The sequence below is a fragment of the Stegastes partitus genome, unplaced genomic scaffold (genome assembly GCF_000690725.1).
Source record: "Stegastes partitus isolate 25-593 unplaced genomic scaffold, Stegastes_partitus-1.0.2 Scaffold90, whole genome shotgun sequence".
Lineage (NCBI taxonomy): Eukaryota > Metazoa > Chordata > Actinopteri > Pomacentridae > Stegastes > Stegastes partitus.
Window position 1 is genome coordinate 848,687 of NW_007577821.1, and position 16,506 is coordinate 865,192.

At 39.8% G+C, this 16,506-nt stretch overlaps 1 protein-coding gene across 3 annotated transcripts in view; it reads right to left on the bottom strand.

Annotated features, from left to right (window-relative positions):
* Window positions 1-16,506, bottom strand: part of LOC103353959 (guanine nucleotide exchange factor VAV3-like) — a 55,969-nt gene that overhangs the window by 32,760 nt on the left and 6,703 nt on the right. For 2 of the 3 annotated variants that reach the window (XM_008277168.1, XM_008277166.1), the window contains exons 3-10: window positions 11,560-11,618; window positions 10,699-10,764; window positions 9,847-9,964; window positions 4,109-4,201; window positions 3,654-3,722; window positions 3,454-3,557; window positions 2,615-2,714; window positions 1,415-1,510 (exon numbers count right to left, since the gene is read on the bottom strand). In XM_008277168.1, coding sequence (XP_008275390.1) covers window positions 1,415-1,510; window positions 2,615-2,714; window positions 3,454-3,557; window positions 3,654-3,722; window positions 4,109-4,201; window positions 9,847-9,964; window positions 10,699-10,764; window positions 11,560-11,618 — 705 coding nt within the window. The remainder of the gene's footprint in view (window positions 1-1,414; window positions 1,511-2,614; window positions 2,715-3,453; window positions 3,558-3,653; window positions 3,723-4,108; window positions 4,202-9,846; window positions 9,965-10,698; window positions 10,765-11,559; window positions 11,619-16,506) is intronic. The other variant, XM_008277167.1, reaches the window with a different exon arrangement.

Below are 16,506 nucleotides of genomic sequence, written 5' to 3' on the forward strand. Positions count from 1 at the left end.
TTAGCATCGACACAATCGTTAACCAACACAAGACATAATATAAATTACCTCACACTAGACTGTTTCCACAGCAAATATATATATATACTCTATATATATCAAAATAAAACACTGGCTTCATTTGTTGTCATAGTTGCCATTTCATATTATTTCTAGAAAGATGCTGTTTTTAATAACACATGTAGCCAATTTAGATTTTGCTGGGTTTGCTTTGTATAACAAAAAAAATTCCATCAGCAAAATTGAATCATCATAGCTCCATTATACGTGTTATCAAAGGTGTGTGGAATCCCTGCAGTTGTGATTACCTCTATGATAACAATTATAAAATAAAGAGATTAGCGATTCTTAAAACTAGTGTGTCCGTAGCATGACGGCTACAGATTCCCTACTGAGCTGTATCTTCTCTCTTCATTTCTGCGCCACCACTTCCTCTTCCCTGTCTTCCCTTTTTGCCCCCATCACACAGTTTGTCCTCAGGGGGCAGCTGAGAACTCCCAGGATCAATACCATTTGCCACGCAGGCCTTTACCATCCACAACAATTTGAAACAGCTCTCTAGGCACTGCCCTCGTCTGCCCTGCCAGCTATTGCCTGACCTTTGATTCATACTAACCAGGGGAGACGGTGCCATACAGTTTATCAGTCAGCACTGAAATTAGAAGGATTTTGAAAAGGCTGCATGTCTGGTTTCTGTAGAAAGCCAGCGTATGAATGACTGTTTCATACAAAACTGATCTGGAAAACACGCCTGATTTTATGAACTGATGTATCAAATCAGCACAAATGCAACGATGACTTTAGATGTAGATATATCATTTGAAAGCAGTCTTGGAATCAGAAATCCTCCTTTCAAAAAGGGTCGAGGGAAAATCCGGAAATTTTATAACATGGGATGTTTTGACACGAAATTATTTTTACTGCATTTGTGTTCTGAAATGTCAGATATCAAGCCTAAATGGGAGATCTAAATGATATGTCAAAATATCACCCTGAAGGGGGGAAATAATGAAGCAAACATGTGGAGGATGTCGCCCTCAAGTGGTAAGTGATATGCACTGCAAGAAAACGTTGGACCAACAGAAAAGAGCTAAAAAATAATAATAATAATTCTTAGTTTCAGTCTAAAGTAGTTACATGTGCACTAAACTAAAAAACAAGAAAAAACCTAATAATAAGAAGAATAAAATAAAGGGTTTTTTTTTCAACACAACCACTCAGAGTCAGTAAAACCACACAAAAATGACCCAACATATCTAATCAGGGGTTTTAAATCTAGTGATAAGGTATTCACTTGATTTATGATAATATCAACGAATCACTAAACAGAAAAAAAAAAAAAAAAAAGCTCTACAGACTCTCAGTTTTCTGTGACACCTTCTGCTTTAAATTAGAGAATAATAACTTTGCTGACCTGTAGAAGGAGATGGTATTTGAGGACTCTCTGCATCGGGACAACCAGCAGGTCCCTCAGTGTGAACCTCCCATTGTTGGCTCTTTTGGAGCACTCCTGGAACAAATTCAACATAGATATATACATTCAGCATCAATACACAGAGTTAAGGTGTCATGTGCCATACCACAGCTTATACCTCTATACCCTTGAATGTTTTAGGATTCAAACTTGTCACTAACCCTGAAGTTTGTCAGCGTTATCTAATTATGACATTATGACAGAGCTCAGGGCTCATTTATGAAATACCTTTCAACCTATTTCATCTATCTTAAGCTATTTTGTTTGATGTGGTTTGTTTTATGTGTTGACAGCAAATTATATCTTCACAATTTGCTGAGGTGATGAAAATCTTTTCTTGTGATTTATGAACTGATGGCAAATTAACTGTTCTTCTTTTCTCAGGGGTTTTCAGCAAACATGTAAGAATGTGTGTAGGTCATTGGTACAGTTATTAACCATGTTGAGGCCTGTATTACATACAATGTAGTTCAGCCCACAGGTTTGGGATACATATCAGTATTATTTCTACTAGAAAAGAAAGCCACCCTAAGACTGTTCTGAATATTTTGGCAGATGGCTGGGAACAGAGGATACTTGTATTTTTTACTTTATTTTTATTTTTTTATTTTGCTTGTAGGGTTTTTTGTGTGTGTATTTTTTGTGTGTTTTTTAGGCACCTTATTCTTACTGAATTCAATATTGGCAATTGAGTTTCAATGGAAAAAAAAGTAAAAATATGTGCAAGAAAAAAAAGGGGGGGGGGGAGTAAAAAAAAAAAAAAAAGGGGGGGGGGGAGTATAAAAGAACTGCAGATATAAGATGCCACAAACCTTTGCCCCTCTGATGCCCCTCTGCTTCTTGACTCACATGTTAAACAGTCCAGATGATATCACAGCAGATACTTTCTAACATTAGACTTAAGTGGCTTAAAAAAATTTCAAAGAACAAGCCACAGCATTTTACGTTTACATGTATTTCAGTTGTTTTAATGTCTGACTATTGTGCTATTTTAAATCATTTATTCAAGTCTTTTGCATATTTGTTTTATTTTTGAGAGTGGACCAGAACATAACACAGCACAAAGTCATACATAACAGGTCACTAGATCTAGGAGGATGTTATGTCTGTGTGTTTTAGACACTTCATCATATAACTCACCTCCAGCTTCAGTCGAACATCCTCTTTCTCTTTGCAGATGAGATCTAAAACAGCAATGGCGATCTCCACCCGACTGCAGTATATCCCATAAATGAGCAGCCTACAAGTGAGAGGAAAGTCAGTAAGGGCATGAGGCCCAGTGAGTTAAAGTCAAGAACACAGAGGTGCATAGAGGGTAACACAAATGAACAAATTAAACAAAATAACGGAAACTATGAAGTATAAATCACAATAAGTTTGCAATCATGTTAGTATTAAGGATGGTGTCAAAAGATTCTCTGCTACAGATTCCTTTTGGACAGTCCTCTACACTGCACTCAAAAAAAAGAAAACATAAGCAACATTTAGTATCAGTCTACGCTTTTTTAAGCTTTACTAATATTGTCATATAGTTCAAATGTATGGCTACCTGTGTGAAGACCTGGTTAACATGGGTTGCATAAAAGAAGCATGTATGCCCATCCATCCATCCATCCATCTATTATCTATACACTGCCTAATCCTCACTAGGGTTGCGTGGGGGCTGGAGTCTATCTATCCCAGCTGACTCAGGGGTAATGTATATATGTGTGCATCAGTATTTTTCAGTCAGTGTATTGTAGTGTTTCTGCTTGTATACTGACAACAAATAGTGAACCTAAAGTGACACCTGCTGCACATCTAAAGCTGATATAGACCAACACAAGCCAAATTAGGAAGACATCAATCAATGAGCTTTAACAAATTACTATCAGCAAATTAATAGTGTTCCATCATTTTTTTTCACCAAAATAAAAAGTTCAAATGAAAAAAACAGCACCAAAAATCAACTTGCAATGTGCTGATAACCTCTCTGATACCTCTCTTTGTAGCTGATAAAGATCTGGTAGAGATTTAAGGCATTTTTGTTCAGGATGGAATCCTGCACATCCACCGTCAGGCTCTTGTGAACTTCAACCAGGTCCTGCGTCAGAGAAGGAGGTCATCAGTATCTGAACACAAAGATTCTATTTTTGTGACCTTCATGTGGCAAGAAGGGAAACTAGTAGGCGGGACTTACTGGAATGTTGACAAAAACTTTGTCAATTTCAGCTGCAGAGAAGAATTTCTTCAGCGGATTCAAGAAATACTGGAGAACAAAACAGTAGAAAACTTAAATGAAACATTCCAGCTCCCCTTCTCAGCTCTTCTCTCTTAAATATTGCTCTGCGGAAAACTTTATCACAACTAGTGACACTCATACTGAAACCATTAACCGACGACACAGTAGATGTGTGAGAACAGGCCAACAGCCAGGCAAATTAGGGGATTGATAACGGTGAATTTCCCTCAAATGCCCCTAAAATACACCACCTTTGTGTTCAGTGTGTTGAAGTCTGTACTGTAAATATGATGCTAAAATGATAATAATTAATCATTTACTACAAGTCAAATTAGGATGTAAGAATTTGGCACAGAGAAATCTATTATTTGTCATGAGCAACATGTGATCTCAATGCACAGGAGGTTCAGTACCTTCTCAATGGACTCCAGGGTCTCTGTGTATTTCTCCTCCGTCTGTTTGATCTCTGTAAGGCAGCAGCTTCGGACGTCAATCTCCACCTGCTTCTAGAAAGACACATATCTCAGAAAATGTTGTTTGGATATTATCATCTGATCTGTCTTTTTATAACTTTGTTTCACAAGAAAGTGTATATGCACTGAACAAGCAAGATAATAGGCAGTTGGCCCTGCATGCATCACACAGCCATAAGGTGCAGCAGGAGGCTGATGACTAGACGGACAGTCAGAACAGCAGGTCACTGCAGAGATCAGCCCTTGTAGGTCCAAGCAATATCAACTAAAATATTTTAAATATAAATAAGAAAATTAGAACAGTTTCCATTTGACTTGTATAGTGTCTACATTAGTATACAAAAAGACTAATTGCTGCACACTTTTCATCATCATTATCAGGTAAAATAATAACCGAATAATCTGCTGTGTCTTTTGAGGTCTTCAGATCTAAAACAGGAGGGTTTGAAAGGTTTGACAGAGATGAAACAGAAAGATAACTTCAGGTCGACATATTTATTTATTACAATAAAAACTGCATCAACTCAGTGTGCTCAGTGTTGTGTACAGCCTGGTTGGAACAGTCATAGTTCGATAATTCACCTGTGGTTGGAAACGTCAACCATGATCGGATAAAACAGCCGCAGCTGGATACTTCAGCTGTGGTTGGATATCCAAACAACAGAAAGGGAATGAGCTTACATGCAAAGTCTGGCATGTATCAAAGCTTTTACATAGGCCCCATCAGAATTACAGCCTGCAAGGCGTTGAGAGGACCGTAACTGGCTCAACTCTTTAGCTACAGCGCGCTTAATGGATCAAAAAAGGATGGCCACCCCTGTCTGTTCTGGGCCAGCTTCTGAATGGTTCCCCAGGCATGCTGTAGAGCCTTGAGCTCCCCTTCCACAGTCCGGCTCCAGGAGTTCTTGGGTCGTCCCCGCTTGCGTTTTCCTTCTGGTGTCCAATGTGGGGCTGTGCGGGTGATGCTGCCCTGCTCTCTGCAGGTGACACATCAGATCCATCCCCAACACTTTCGCATGATGATGGTCTCTATGGTCTCTTGGTTACAACGGGCGAGAAGTTGTTGGTTGGAGATGGTCTCAGGCCAGAAAATACACAGGATCCTTCTTAGGTTCTTTGTATGGAAAGTGGACAACTTGTTCAGGTCACACTCCATTATCCTCCAGCATTCCAAGTCGTACAGTAGGGTGGAAAGCACACAGCTCTGATACAGTCTTAGTCTGGTGTTGGTGCTGTACTGGGATGACCTCCAAACATTGTTCATCATTCTGAAGGCGTTTCTGGCCTTGCTGATGCGATTCTTGATATCACTGTCCGCTTCACCATCATGTCTGACAATGCTGCCAAGGTAGGTGAACTCCTCAGTTGTTGGAAGACCTTCTCCGTTCACTTTGACTGGTGCGGGATGTTGTACATTCAGCATCATGACTTCTGTCTTCTTCTGGCTGAGCTTCAGGCCTACTGTTTGTGCAAAGCTGCAAAGAAAGGACGTCTTCTCTTGCATGTGCTGATGGGTGTGTTGAGTTAAAAGTAAAATGAGTATTTATTTATTTATTTTTTCTTGTGTTAATATAATTTCATACCAAAGCAAGTCTTGTAATGTGACAGTTGAGGGCAGCGCTGAGCTGAAAGGTCAGGTGACTGATAATCAGATAAATTGGTGGAGGCTGTGTGTGATCTGGTGGATCAGTTGGAACAAAGGTTTCCATGCTGACATCAGTGTGGAGGACCTACAGAAACGCTATTGGTATGACTGTTTAGCAATTTAAGATTCAATTTTGATTAAACTCCTGGTTTTAATTTGATAATAGTGATGCTATGTGGTTAAAGAAATGTTATTGCATTTAAGTTGGAGTTGTTTATTTTCTTTGAAATGTTTAAACCAATAACTGGTGTCATGTTGTGTGTTTAAAGGTTATCAATCTGCTACTGCTACTGCTACTGCTACTGCTACTACCACTACTACTGCTTTTGAGCTACCATGTATGTTGCGTCATACTTGTGCAAAAATTAAAGCAAAGCAAACAAGAGCTGAGTTGCCCAATCGTCATCTGTGACTACCTCCAAGCCTTTTTCAAGTTTAGGCAGAGCTGATGTCAGAACCCAAATAACTTGACAGGGTGTGTGAGAGCAGATCTTCAAGCGTTGACATGAGGGTCCATCTGATGGCATGTCTGTTGTGCGCTGCATCACCCAGTCGATAACAATGTTGAAAAACAGCGCCGACATTGAACAGCCTTGCCTGACACTAGTCTTGACTTCAAAACTGGACTTGCTTTTCCCCACCCTGCATGTGAAGTTGTAGAAGCTCTGGATGACATGGACAATCTGCTGTATGCCCTCAGGATGTGCCAAAGACTATCTTGGTGGACACCATCAAAGGCTTTTTTTGAAATCTACAAAGCTGATGTACAGCTGTCTCTGCCATTCTGTGCACTGCTCAATGATGTTTCTCAGGGTGAATATCTGCATCCCCTTACGTTTCAAAAACCTGCTTGCTCGTTTCTCATTCACTGATCTACTCCCTCTGAATTTCGCTGGATGATGATCTTTGCCAGGATCTTGCTTGGCACTGTTGCATTTACTCATGGCTCCTTTCTTTGGGATCTTCACGATGATGCCATCTGTCCACATGCAAAATCTGGCATGTATAAAAGCTTCTACACAGGCCCGATCAGAATTACAGCCTGCAAGGCTTTGAGAGGTCCCCAACTGGCTCAACTGTTAGACTACAGTGCGCCTATTATTGTGTACAGCCTGGTTGATTGCACACTAGGCTTTATAGTGGTATTGGAAACTGAGTGATATTATACAGCGATACAAAACAACATGGAGGATAAAACGCTTAAATTTATCGTGACAGAACACCCTCCATGGTATTTTAATTCAGATTACACAGACGTTTTCATCTGCAAAAGCACACAAGGACTGTTTGATGAAGTGGTCAAGCTGATGATATGCAAGCAAGAGGAACTATCTGAAAGAGACAAAACTGAAAACCGTCTACAAGACTATGAGGAACATGGTGATCGGGGCGCCGGCACTATACAGCAAAAGCCTTCCTGTTCACTCCTGCTTGTGCTGATGGATGTAGTGGATATTGAAGGTGGGAATGAGTTTGAGTCCATGGCAAGTGTAGACAAGGCTGGTGTCAAACACAGGCTGCTGGCATATGGTAACTACACAAGCTTCTATATGCTGAATGAAGAACTGTAAAGTACCAACGGTAAGAAAGTAATTCCCATGGTCACATAATACTCTGAAAAACACAACCTCATCTACAACGACAGCATCAGGTCCATAATCGGAACCTACACTGCCGTTATCCCAACAACTGGGAAAGGCAATGTGAATTTGTGCTTCATGCAAGAGGCACTGTTTGTCCCAGGACTACAGAGCCTAGAGCAGCCAAAAGGGGTAACGGGTAACAAGTTTGAATTTTGGGACATGACCCTCGAGATGCCCGCACACTTCACAACTCTCACTCCCTCCTGTCAACAAATCCAACTCTTCCAGTTGCTGCGCACTGAAAACAAGAAGTTCCACCACATGAACGGTGGCTCGTATTATCTACTTTAGAAGGAACAGCAAGTTCCTGGATGGCAAGAAGGTGAACCTGACATCGGTTGTTGCCTTAAGTCTCAGGCTTAGGAACCTCAGCTGTGTGTGTCTACCACTGTGAGGTTTAGCAGGGCCGTCAAGTACTGTTGCATGAAGGGCAATGGGGAGCTAGTGAGCTGTTGGCCAGGGAGGACAGATGGTTTGAGAGAGGGGTGAAAAAAGCCATCTATGTCAAACTGGAAAGACCATCCCTCAACAGAGGTGGAAGTCTGAGGTATCATCTCTCACCTGTTTACAATTCAGTCCTAAGATCTCTCCCCAGGAAGATGAAACTACAGTCACACCTAGCCACAAAAGACCCTAACGAACCCCTTTGTGGCAGGGGGGAGCACTAACGACCCATATAACGAGGGGGAGAAGCAACAAACCCCCAACTGAGACCAAAACTCAGGTGTTAATCGCTCCTTTAGGATACAAGTATCTGGAACTCCCAACTAGTCAGTCAGAACTGATGAAGCCTGTTGGATGAGAGGTGAAATGTCTTCAAGGAACTCAAACAAGTCCAGTTGCTACAATTAATCTACCAGAATAACCATGACCTGGATGACTGAGAATCTTCACAGCCATTAAATTTGTGGACAGCAAGATTCCCAATCCCTTTGCAGTGGCTGAGCTGCTATATTGCCCCATCGAGAAGGTGCGAGAACACCTGAAGTTTTGGAACATGTACTCCTCTGACAACACCATTCACACAGCCATAAGGAAGAAGTGTAACCAGATGGTGAAGGAGCAGATGAGAAGGGACTGAGGTGGCCGAAATCACCTCCAGTTGCGGTCAAAAGAGATTCGGTGACAGCGGAAACATCAAAATGTTCTCAGCAGGTTAAGAGCTGTTCAAGCATTAGACACTGGACAGCGCATCCAAAGCCCTGAGGATGGGCACGCGCTGTTCAAACATGATACAAGCAAGATCAGAGACAAGGAGTTTGTACAATTGTACGCCAATGCTAAGGTGCTGTTTTTCAAGCTCTGCAAAAAACAATAAATACATACATCTTTGAATTACATTATCTCAGGAATTATTAGAAAAGCCTTAAATGTTCAATGTACTTAATTCGTACAAGACAAGCAAAATTAGACAGGGAGGAGCAGTGGAACAAAGTGAAGGAGATCAGAGTGGAGGAGCAGGAGAGCAAGATGAGAGTAGAGGAGAAGAACCTAAAGGGGAGCTCCAGCTATCAGGATGGGACCCTACATGGGTTGAAACTAATTGTCGGTTTCACTCATGGCTCTACCACACTGATAATGGTGAGCGTCCATGAACCTTTTTTTTCCTTTCTTATTTTTTTGCATAATGTACATGTCAATATTTATAAAGAAACCATTTTAAATTGTTAGGGTGTAGGAAACTGAGGGAAACAATCTCATTATTGTTTCTATTTATAGGTGAAGACTGCCTTGAGAAACAGTACTTGTATTGTGTCCTCTCTGCAGGTTTCTCTAGCTGCAGAGCCACATCTTTGCGATCTGTGGTTCCTGGCCTCACTAGCAATTTGTATTATCGCTACTTTTACTTCAGCCCTTGGGCTATTTTTGAAATTTCCAGCAGATAAACGTCCTCAAAATAAATTAGTAACACATGCAAAACTGTGAGGTCAAAATGAACAACCTTGGATTAGGGATGCATTTGGAATACAATAATGCCTCTTATGGCGAGGAGTCCATGAAACTGATGCTATTAACCCAGTTCTAATATTTCCAACTATAACTCTACCAAAAGTGATGCAACAGCAATGAAGCACAACATCCGTTTTACTCATAGCGTTTGAAAAAGAAACCTTTACAAGGTTCAGCCCAAGTTCAAGGCACTCCAGGGTGGAAGGGGTTAAACAAAGAGTCCCAGGTCTTATTACTATTAGTAGTAGTACGACTAGTATTGTTATTAGTATCTTGACAAATGGTGTACCAAGTGAGAAGTTGCAGTAAAATGTTATCAATTTGAATATTGTAGCTTATAGTTGAATGTCTATCCCATGAAGCTGAAGTATTCTATGTGCCAGTTGAAGATATGAAGTTGAGAGTGTGTGCGTGTGTGTGAGGCTGACTCAATGCAGTACCTGTGGAGGATGCGGTTCAGTCCTCATGAGGTCTTCGTAGATCTCTCCACCTGCATAGTCGTCTTCCATCCCATAGACCGCTGCATACAAGTCATCCTCATCCTCAGGAACACTCTCACTAGCACACACACACATACAGACACACACACACACACACACACACACACACACATTAACATCTCTAAATTGTGCTAATTATCCATCACAAGTAACTTCTTGCAGCGGCAACGATTTGTAATTATGTATTATTATTTACAGTCACCATAACTACCATTTACCGTGTATGAGCAGCATCATTTAGCAGCAAAAAATTCAAACAGTGATAAATAGTGAGCGCATAAATTGTTTTCAGTTCATTATATTAAAGCAAGAGAATACAAATTAAAAAATGAAAAACAAATGTCTACTCTTTGTCACATATTCATTATCTCATCACCACTGCTGATCACAGCTCATGTGTAACACTGAAGGAAATACTTGCAAGAGAAGAAATCTACACCTGAAACCCTATGAAGCCCTAAATGTGTCATGAAAACTTTACAAATACTGTATCTGATCTATCCATATTCAATTACGCTAATCCTTCTTTATCTATCAATCTAACAGTCAACAGCACCCATCCAGAGCCTTGATGTGGGTGGTATGCAAGCACTCAGCAAAAACAACCAGGATTACTCATTTGTTTCCTCTGACAGTAACAAAGAAACTGAGCCAAGCCTTTTACCAAAACATGTGGGTGTCAGGACCCCTGGGGAGCATAGATGATGAGCAGAGTAGGTTTTGTTACTGAGTGAAACGATGACGTTTTATCAGCACCCGTAATGGGCCCGCAGAGAGAAGCCTCATACATACTCGATCAAGTCTTCCAGATTGTTGTAAATGTCCTCGTCTTTAAGGCTCTCCTCTGTTGGAAATGGCCTGGAAGGGAAAAGCAAAGCAGTGTGAGGTTCAGTGCTTAACAGAAAAAAAAAAATTCTAGGAAGAAACTGCTGCTGCTGCGTGGCAAGGGGTCAAGAAACTACCGTTTGATGTATGAAAATGTATTCAGACATCCAGAACAGTCTAATATGCTTCTGGACATCATAAAAGGGCACAGATTGATAATAATTAATTTGGACAAACTAACAAGTGCAGCTTGAAAAATAGCAATTAGGTTTTCAAAATACATGTGCCTTATATTATTGAGAAAGATCTGCAACTCCTTTGTTCTCCTGTTTAGTAGATGCCAAAAATGATCAAAGATTAATTAATAATTTTTAACAAAAAACACAGCAGTTTTTTTTTGCTAAGAAAAGACAGTTTAACTAAAAATATCTATTACTTATTTCTTTGATATCAGTGTGTACACTGTCATTCCATCTGGTCTGAAATATTTATATAGTATATTAAATATATATCTTATTTTTGTCATGTCCAACGTAATACTGCTGTTGTTTGTGGTTGTGGTTTGTATATTCTTAATTTAAGCAGAAATAAATAGATTGTTTAAATATAAAATCTGTATTTTAAAGGGAACAAACAAACAAAAAACTGTGGTTTCTCACTGCTCATAGATTTCATAACTGGAATGTAGCAAGTGGGATGTGGCTCAAACTGTGGCGTCAGTGTTGGAGAGGGGAGGAAGAGGAGGTAATGTGATGGTGAGAGGAAGATGCAGGTACAGAGAGGTTAACTACAGCACATTTTTGTTTTCTTTTGAATTTGGTGACTTACTTGAATCCTCCTTGCTGAGCAATTGCTGTGTTAGAGAGCTTGGATAGAGTGTCCATAACCTGGTGAAACAAAGCCGTGTGAAATCATGTTGTTGAATGGCTCAGAGAGAGAGGCGACACAGAGTGTGTGTAAGAGAGAGGCTCCTGCATGGAATGCTAATGTCAGAATTATTGTAATTACCAGTTTATGTGTTGTACATAGTATAAATGTCAGTGTTTAAACCTTAATTATAAATGTGAACTCGGATTCAAAGCTCTGATATACTTGATTTGCTGCTTAATAATAATACCAGACTGCCCGAAAACCCAACAAATAAGTCCATCTTTGAGTCTTGTTACAGTGGATGTGGTGTAGTTTTATATATTCCATGCACAGTGTGTTTGAGTCTGCTTGCTAGTTATTAACAAGAAAATCTTTTTCATCCCTAAAATCCCTCCCTTGATGTGAACACAGCACAGACAAATGTACAAACCACTTAACAAACACATGGAAATGTACTCGTGACCAATGTAATCACCAAAGCAAACACTTCATAAATCATTTTTACCACCAAGTAAAAGTCCCATGTGGTGAAAATCCATTTTTATTTTGTCTTGTGGCAGTAAGAGTAAACACAATAGTCTTCAAGCACTCCTAGCATCTGAGAAACTGAACACCCACTGTATTACTTTTAACGCATGTGACCCCAACAATAGAAAAACCCTTAGTGGTGGCCTGTTGTGCAGCGTTAGCTTTAATCATGCGCCCCCAGTACAGAGTGCTGTGGAAACTGTGATGCTGCGGGACATTCAGAAATGGCAGGAACTTTAAGGGTGATTTGAAACCAATCAACAAGGACAGGATTAATTACTGATCACCTGCTGTACTTCAGTGAAAACTAAAGACGGCCTTGTCAATCCTTTGTTTACCTCTCTCCTCTGTGTGCACATATATAGTGCACATTAATGTACACAAACTCCCATTTAAGTTATTAACATATTATTCTGTTTCTGTTGTCAGACAATGAAACAAGTATGAAATTGTGCCTGAGACAGCCCATCAACACTGCAGTCACATCAAAACCATTTCCAAGCTGCTGCTTTGCACCACTAAACTACTGATTCTATACTCGTGACAGCGTCTCACAAACTCTCCACGCACAGGAGTTAAAAACAACGGCTGTGCAATCAATTCTACAATAATTCAATGCCAAATGATCGCTTAGAGACAAAGTTAAAAACAATTTTAAAAGGTCCTGATCTCACACACTCATTCATGTCTGTGTCAGCTGCCATGATAACTGTTCTGCCCTGCATTGTCAATCACTGACGCACTGAGCCTTCATCCTGACGGCAGCGTGGACAGCAGCAGCATTTAAAGCCTATAGACACTGAAACTAAAAACAGTGTTTTACAGATGTGGTAAAGTGAACCACCTCTGCAGTATTTTGGAGCTGAAAAATGAAAAAATCCTTTATGAAGGCATGTGAGACTTTCATGAATTTGCTGACAAGGGGCACAATATGGAATCTTTAACACTGACACTGATCTTTAAGACACTGAGCAGCTACTGTTTAGCAACCACCTATTGCAGTCCTGTAATCATACCAAAGCTATAGAGGCAATGTATAAACACACTGGTAACAACACAATAGCAAGCAACCATTTGCTATGCCCTGCCAACTATTTATCATCCATTTGTATACAAGAACTAATTACCAGTTTCTCAGCATGCAGCAACACAATAACTCCTGCTATGAAAAAGTAAAGTCAGGTATGAATACCTCTGACTTTGGAGTCAAGACACCAACCATAAAAAGCAATGTTTCATGGTCATATCTCACTATAGAGCTTTGTTGTCCAACTTTTCCACTAACTGTCTGGCATCTTTCTATCATTACTGTCTCATAAAGAAATAAAATGCAAAACAAAACAATAATTAAAAGAGAATACAGAGTGGTGGTTGCTGTTGGGGTGGTTAATGTGCACACATGAAGTTAGTAACAACACTAAGATAAAAGTCAAGTACCAAGAAAAATGTGCTCCTCACAGTAGCAGCAAAATATTGGCAAAGAACAATGAAGCAATACATTAAACTGTACTGAGCACCCTACATTGCATTAAATTGTTAAACTACATCATCATTAAAGTGAACAGCAATTTTTTTTTAACATTTATTTTTCTTCATAAGACTTCTCTCTGTGCTATAATTGTATGCTCTTTTGGGTAGTATGCTGTATAGGACCGAGAAACCATACGTTATTTTTTTTTTCCTGTGTTACATTCTAAAAAAGTTATTCAGAACATTGCTACTGTACTTCATTATGCAAGTAAATCAAATTCGAATCATGTGAAAGGAGGAAACGCAGACAGCGACGGAGGCGAAATGGTCCACAGGAAATGGTCATGCTACCTCAAACCCACTCCTTTGCATCACGCTGTGCTTGTGTCAGTGTGATCTTGAGGTCTGTGTATGTGTGTCACATACCGACAAGTGCTGTCATACTAACAGAAAGGTGCACACTTCTGAAAGTGGTAGTGATTTAGAGTGATCTGCACTTTTTCAGTCACAGTTTAATTCTGCAGATGTAAAAGTACACCTTAAAAACTTACGGGTGATGCTCACTATTAGATGTAAATACCTAAGAATTGTGATAATATCCTGTGTGACTCTATAGATCTACGAACACAAATGAATGGAGAGCAGAAATTATGTGATTTCTCTTATAGTTCTGTCTTCTCTTATAGTTCTTAGTGCTCAAAATATCACACAGTTAGTTGACATCACTGACATCAATACTTTGAACTGATGCATCTTTTGCTAAAATGCACTGTGCAATTGTTGCTTCATGACATCTGTCACTTTTGACTCCAGTCATGGGTGCAGTCAGAAAATGACAGGTGCAACAGAGTTCAACCTCCTTAACAGAAAGACCCAAGGCCTTGAAAGCCAATGAGGACATCAAATCATTACAGAACAAACAGATTGTCTGTACACAGTGCAGAATGTGGATCACAGCAGCACAGCACAAACACCTGCAGAGAAAACACACAGCTGGTAATGTGGAAGATGCACCTCCAGAAGGGGTAAGCCCACTGTAGGTGTTGTCTGTTCATTAGTAGGGAAAGCTTTTGAATGTCTTTTGAACGTGTAGCTGCTAAATACTACACTCATTCCACCCTAAAGTCGCCTGCCACTACTTTAAACACATTTCTTTGTGTATTCTTTGTTTATGTTTTGTTTCGTGTCATGGCATACAGCTTACTAACAAAAAAATCCCTTCAATTAAATGTTAATCATCAATTTACATCAACTGATAGAATACTGGATAGATTAACTGACAGAAATATAGTTCTACTAAACGATTTTACTCTTGTGGCTAGTGTTATGACAAGAGTCCCAACAATTCACACAGTGCAATCAGTAAATGCTGTCAGAGAAACAGTGAAGGGAAATATTCTAACATCTGGATTAGTAGAAGACAGCTATTCATTTGCTACTGAACTCTTTACTGTATAATTTGGTTTGGTATGAAGAGGTTTCTATTAACAGCACCACAGCGTGTCAAAGGGTTTGGATTTGAAGGCATTCTTCAAAATGATAGCTGACGGGGTTAGATGTAACAGCCTGTCTATCTGCAGTTTATCTCCTCTTCCTGTGTGAATGAGTGCTGTGGCTTTGGCTGAACCCAGGTGTGCTTGTGACTTAAAAGCTTCTTGTCTGTAATCTCTAAATAGGCAAAAGGCCTCTGCATAATCACGAGTTATTTAAAGCAGTCGACAGGCTTTTTCCTGAAACAAACAAAAATATTTGCATTTGAAGTGAGATGATTTAACTTTGCAAACGAGTTGTACGTAGCTGTGCATCAATTTTCCATGACTCTATACCCGAAATACGCTCAGATCCTAAAGGTCACATTTCAACTGACTTCAGAAACCTGATGAATTACTGTGAACTATCGAGCCTTTCAATCCCCGTTGAATTTTTGCTTTGAGAGCATTCTGTAGTTGTAAACATTATATTTCATGACTGACTTGATCTCGGTGGCGTTTTTTTTACCAACAATTTGTTGCACATATCACACGTGTCACAACTGATTTAACAATAGGAAGGGTTGCAGGAAACAGACTACTGCGTAGACAGGTGGTGCGAGTAACTAAGGAAGGAAAAGTTGAACATCTCTTGTCTTGAAGAAAAAGAAGAACATACTCATATGAATACAGCAGGGAAACATCTAAACACCTGTTTACTTTAAGGTGTGAATCCTTCTGTGCTGTTTTAAAAACAAGTTGTTCTCACACCTTACTCTGCAGATGAAACTTAGTTTAAGCCACATGTGACAAGAGAAGCAAAGCCACAAGCTAAGCTGAAGTCTGACCGCCTTGGTGACTGTGGCCTACATTATCTTAAGTCCCCAGAACACTGTCCCAAAACAGACACAATGTAATACATCAACCCTGTCTAATGAAACTGTAACACCAAATGCACCGTAATCTAAACATGTGTTTCAGTCAAGTAGTCTTTCAAACATTTTCAGATCCCCAAGTGTCCATCAGATTTCTGACAACGCTCTGATGAATGTATAGCCCCACAATGGCAAGCAGAGACTTCTAGCAAAGCAAGTTATGATCAAGAATGCATTACAAAATGTGTTCAGTGAAACTTAATGGATTTTTTAATTCTCTATTTAGTTGCTGAAGGTGGAAACAGCAAAATGAATGATGTGGGAAGTGTGAGTTTGTTTTCACACTTATGTCAGTTATTGGAGCTGAGTAAAGCAATACAAGTCTATAACTCTACAACTCTGTTGAAATGCCATTGTATGTTTATGTTTTAGATGTTTCATTTAAAAAAAGATATATATATATATAACATTTATCCTTCGGTGTTGATTGGTGTGTAAGCAGTCAGACGTTGGTGCCAGCGCTGAGGGCAGGATATCGCTCCAGACCACACTGTGGTTATGAC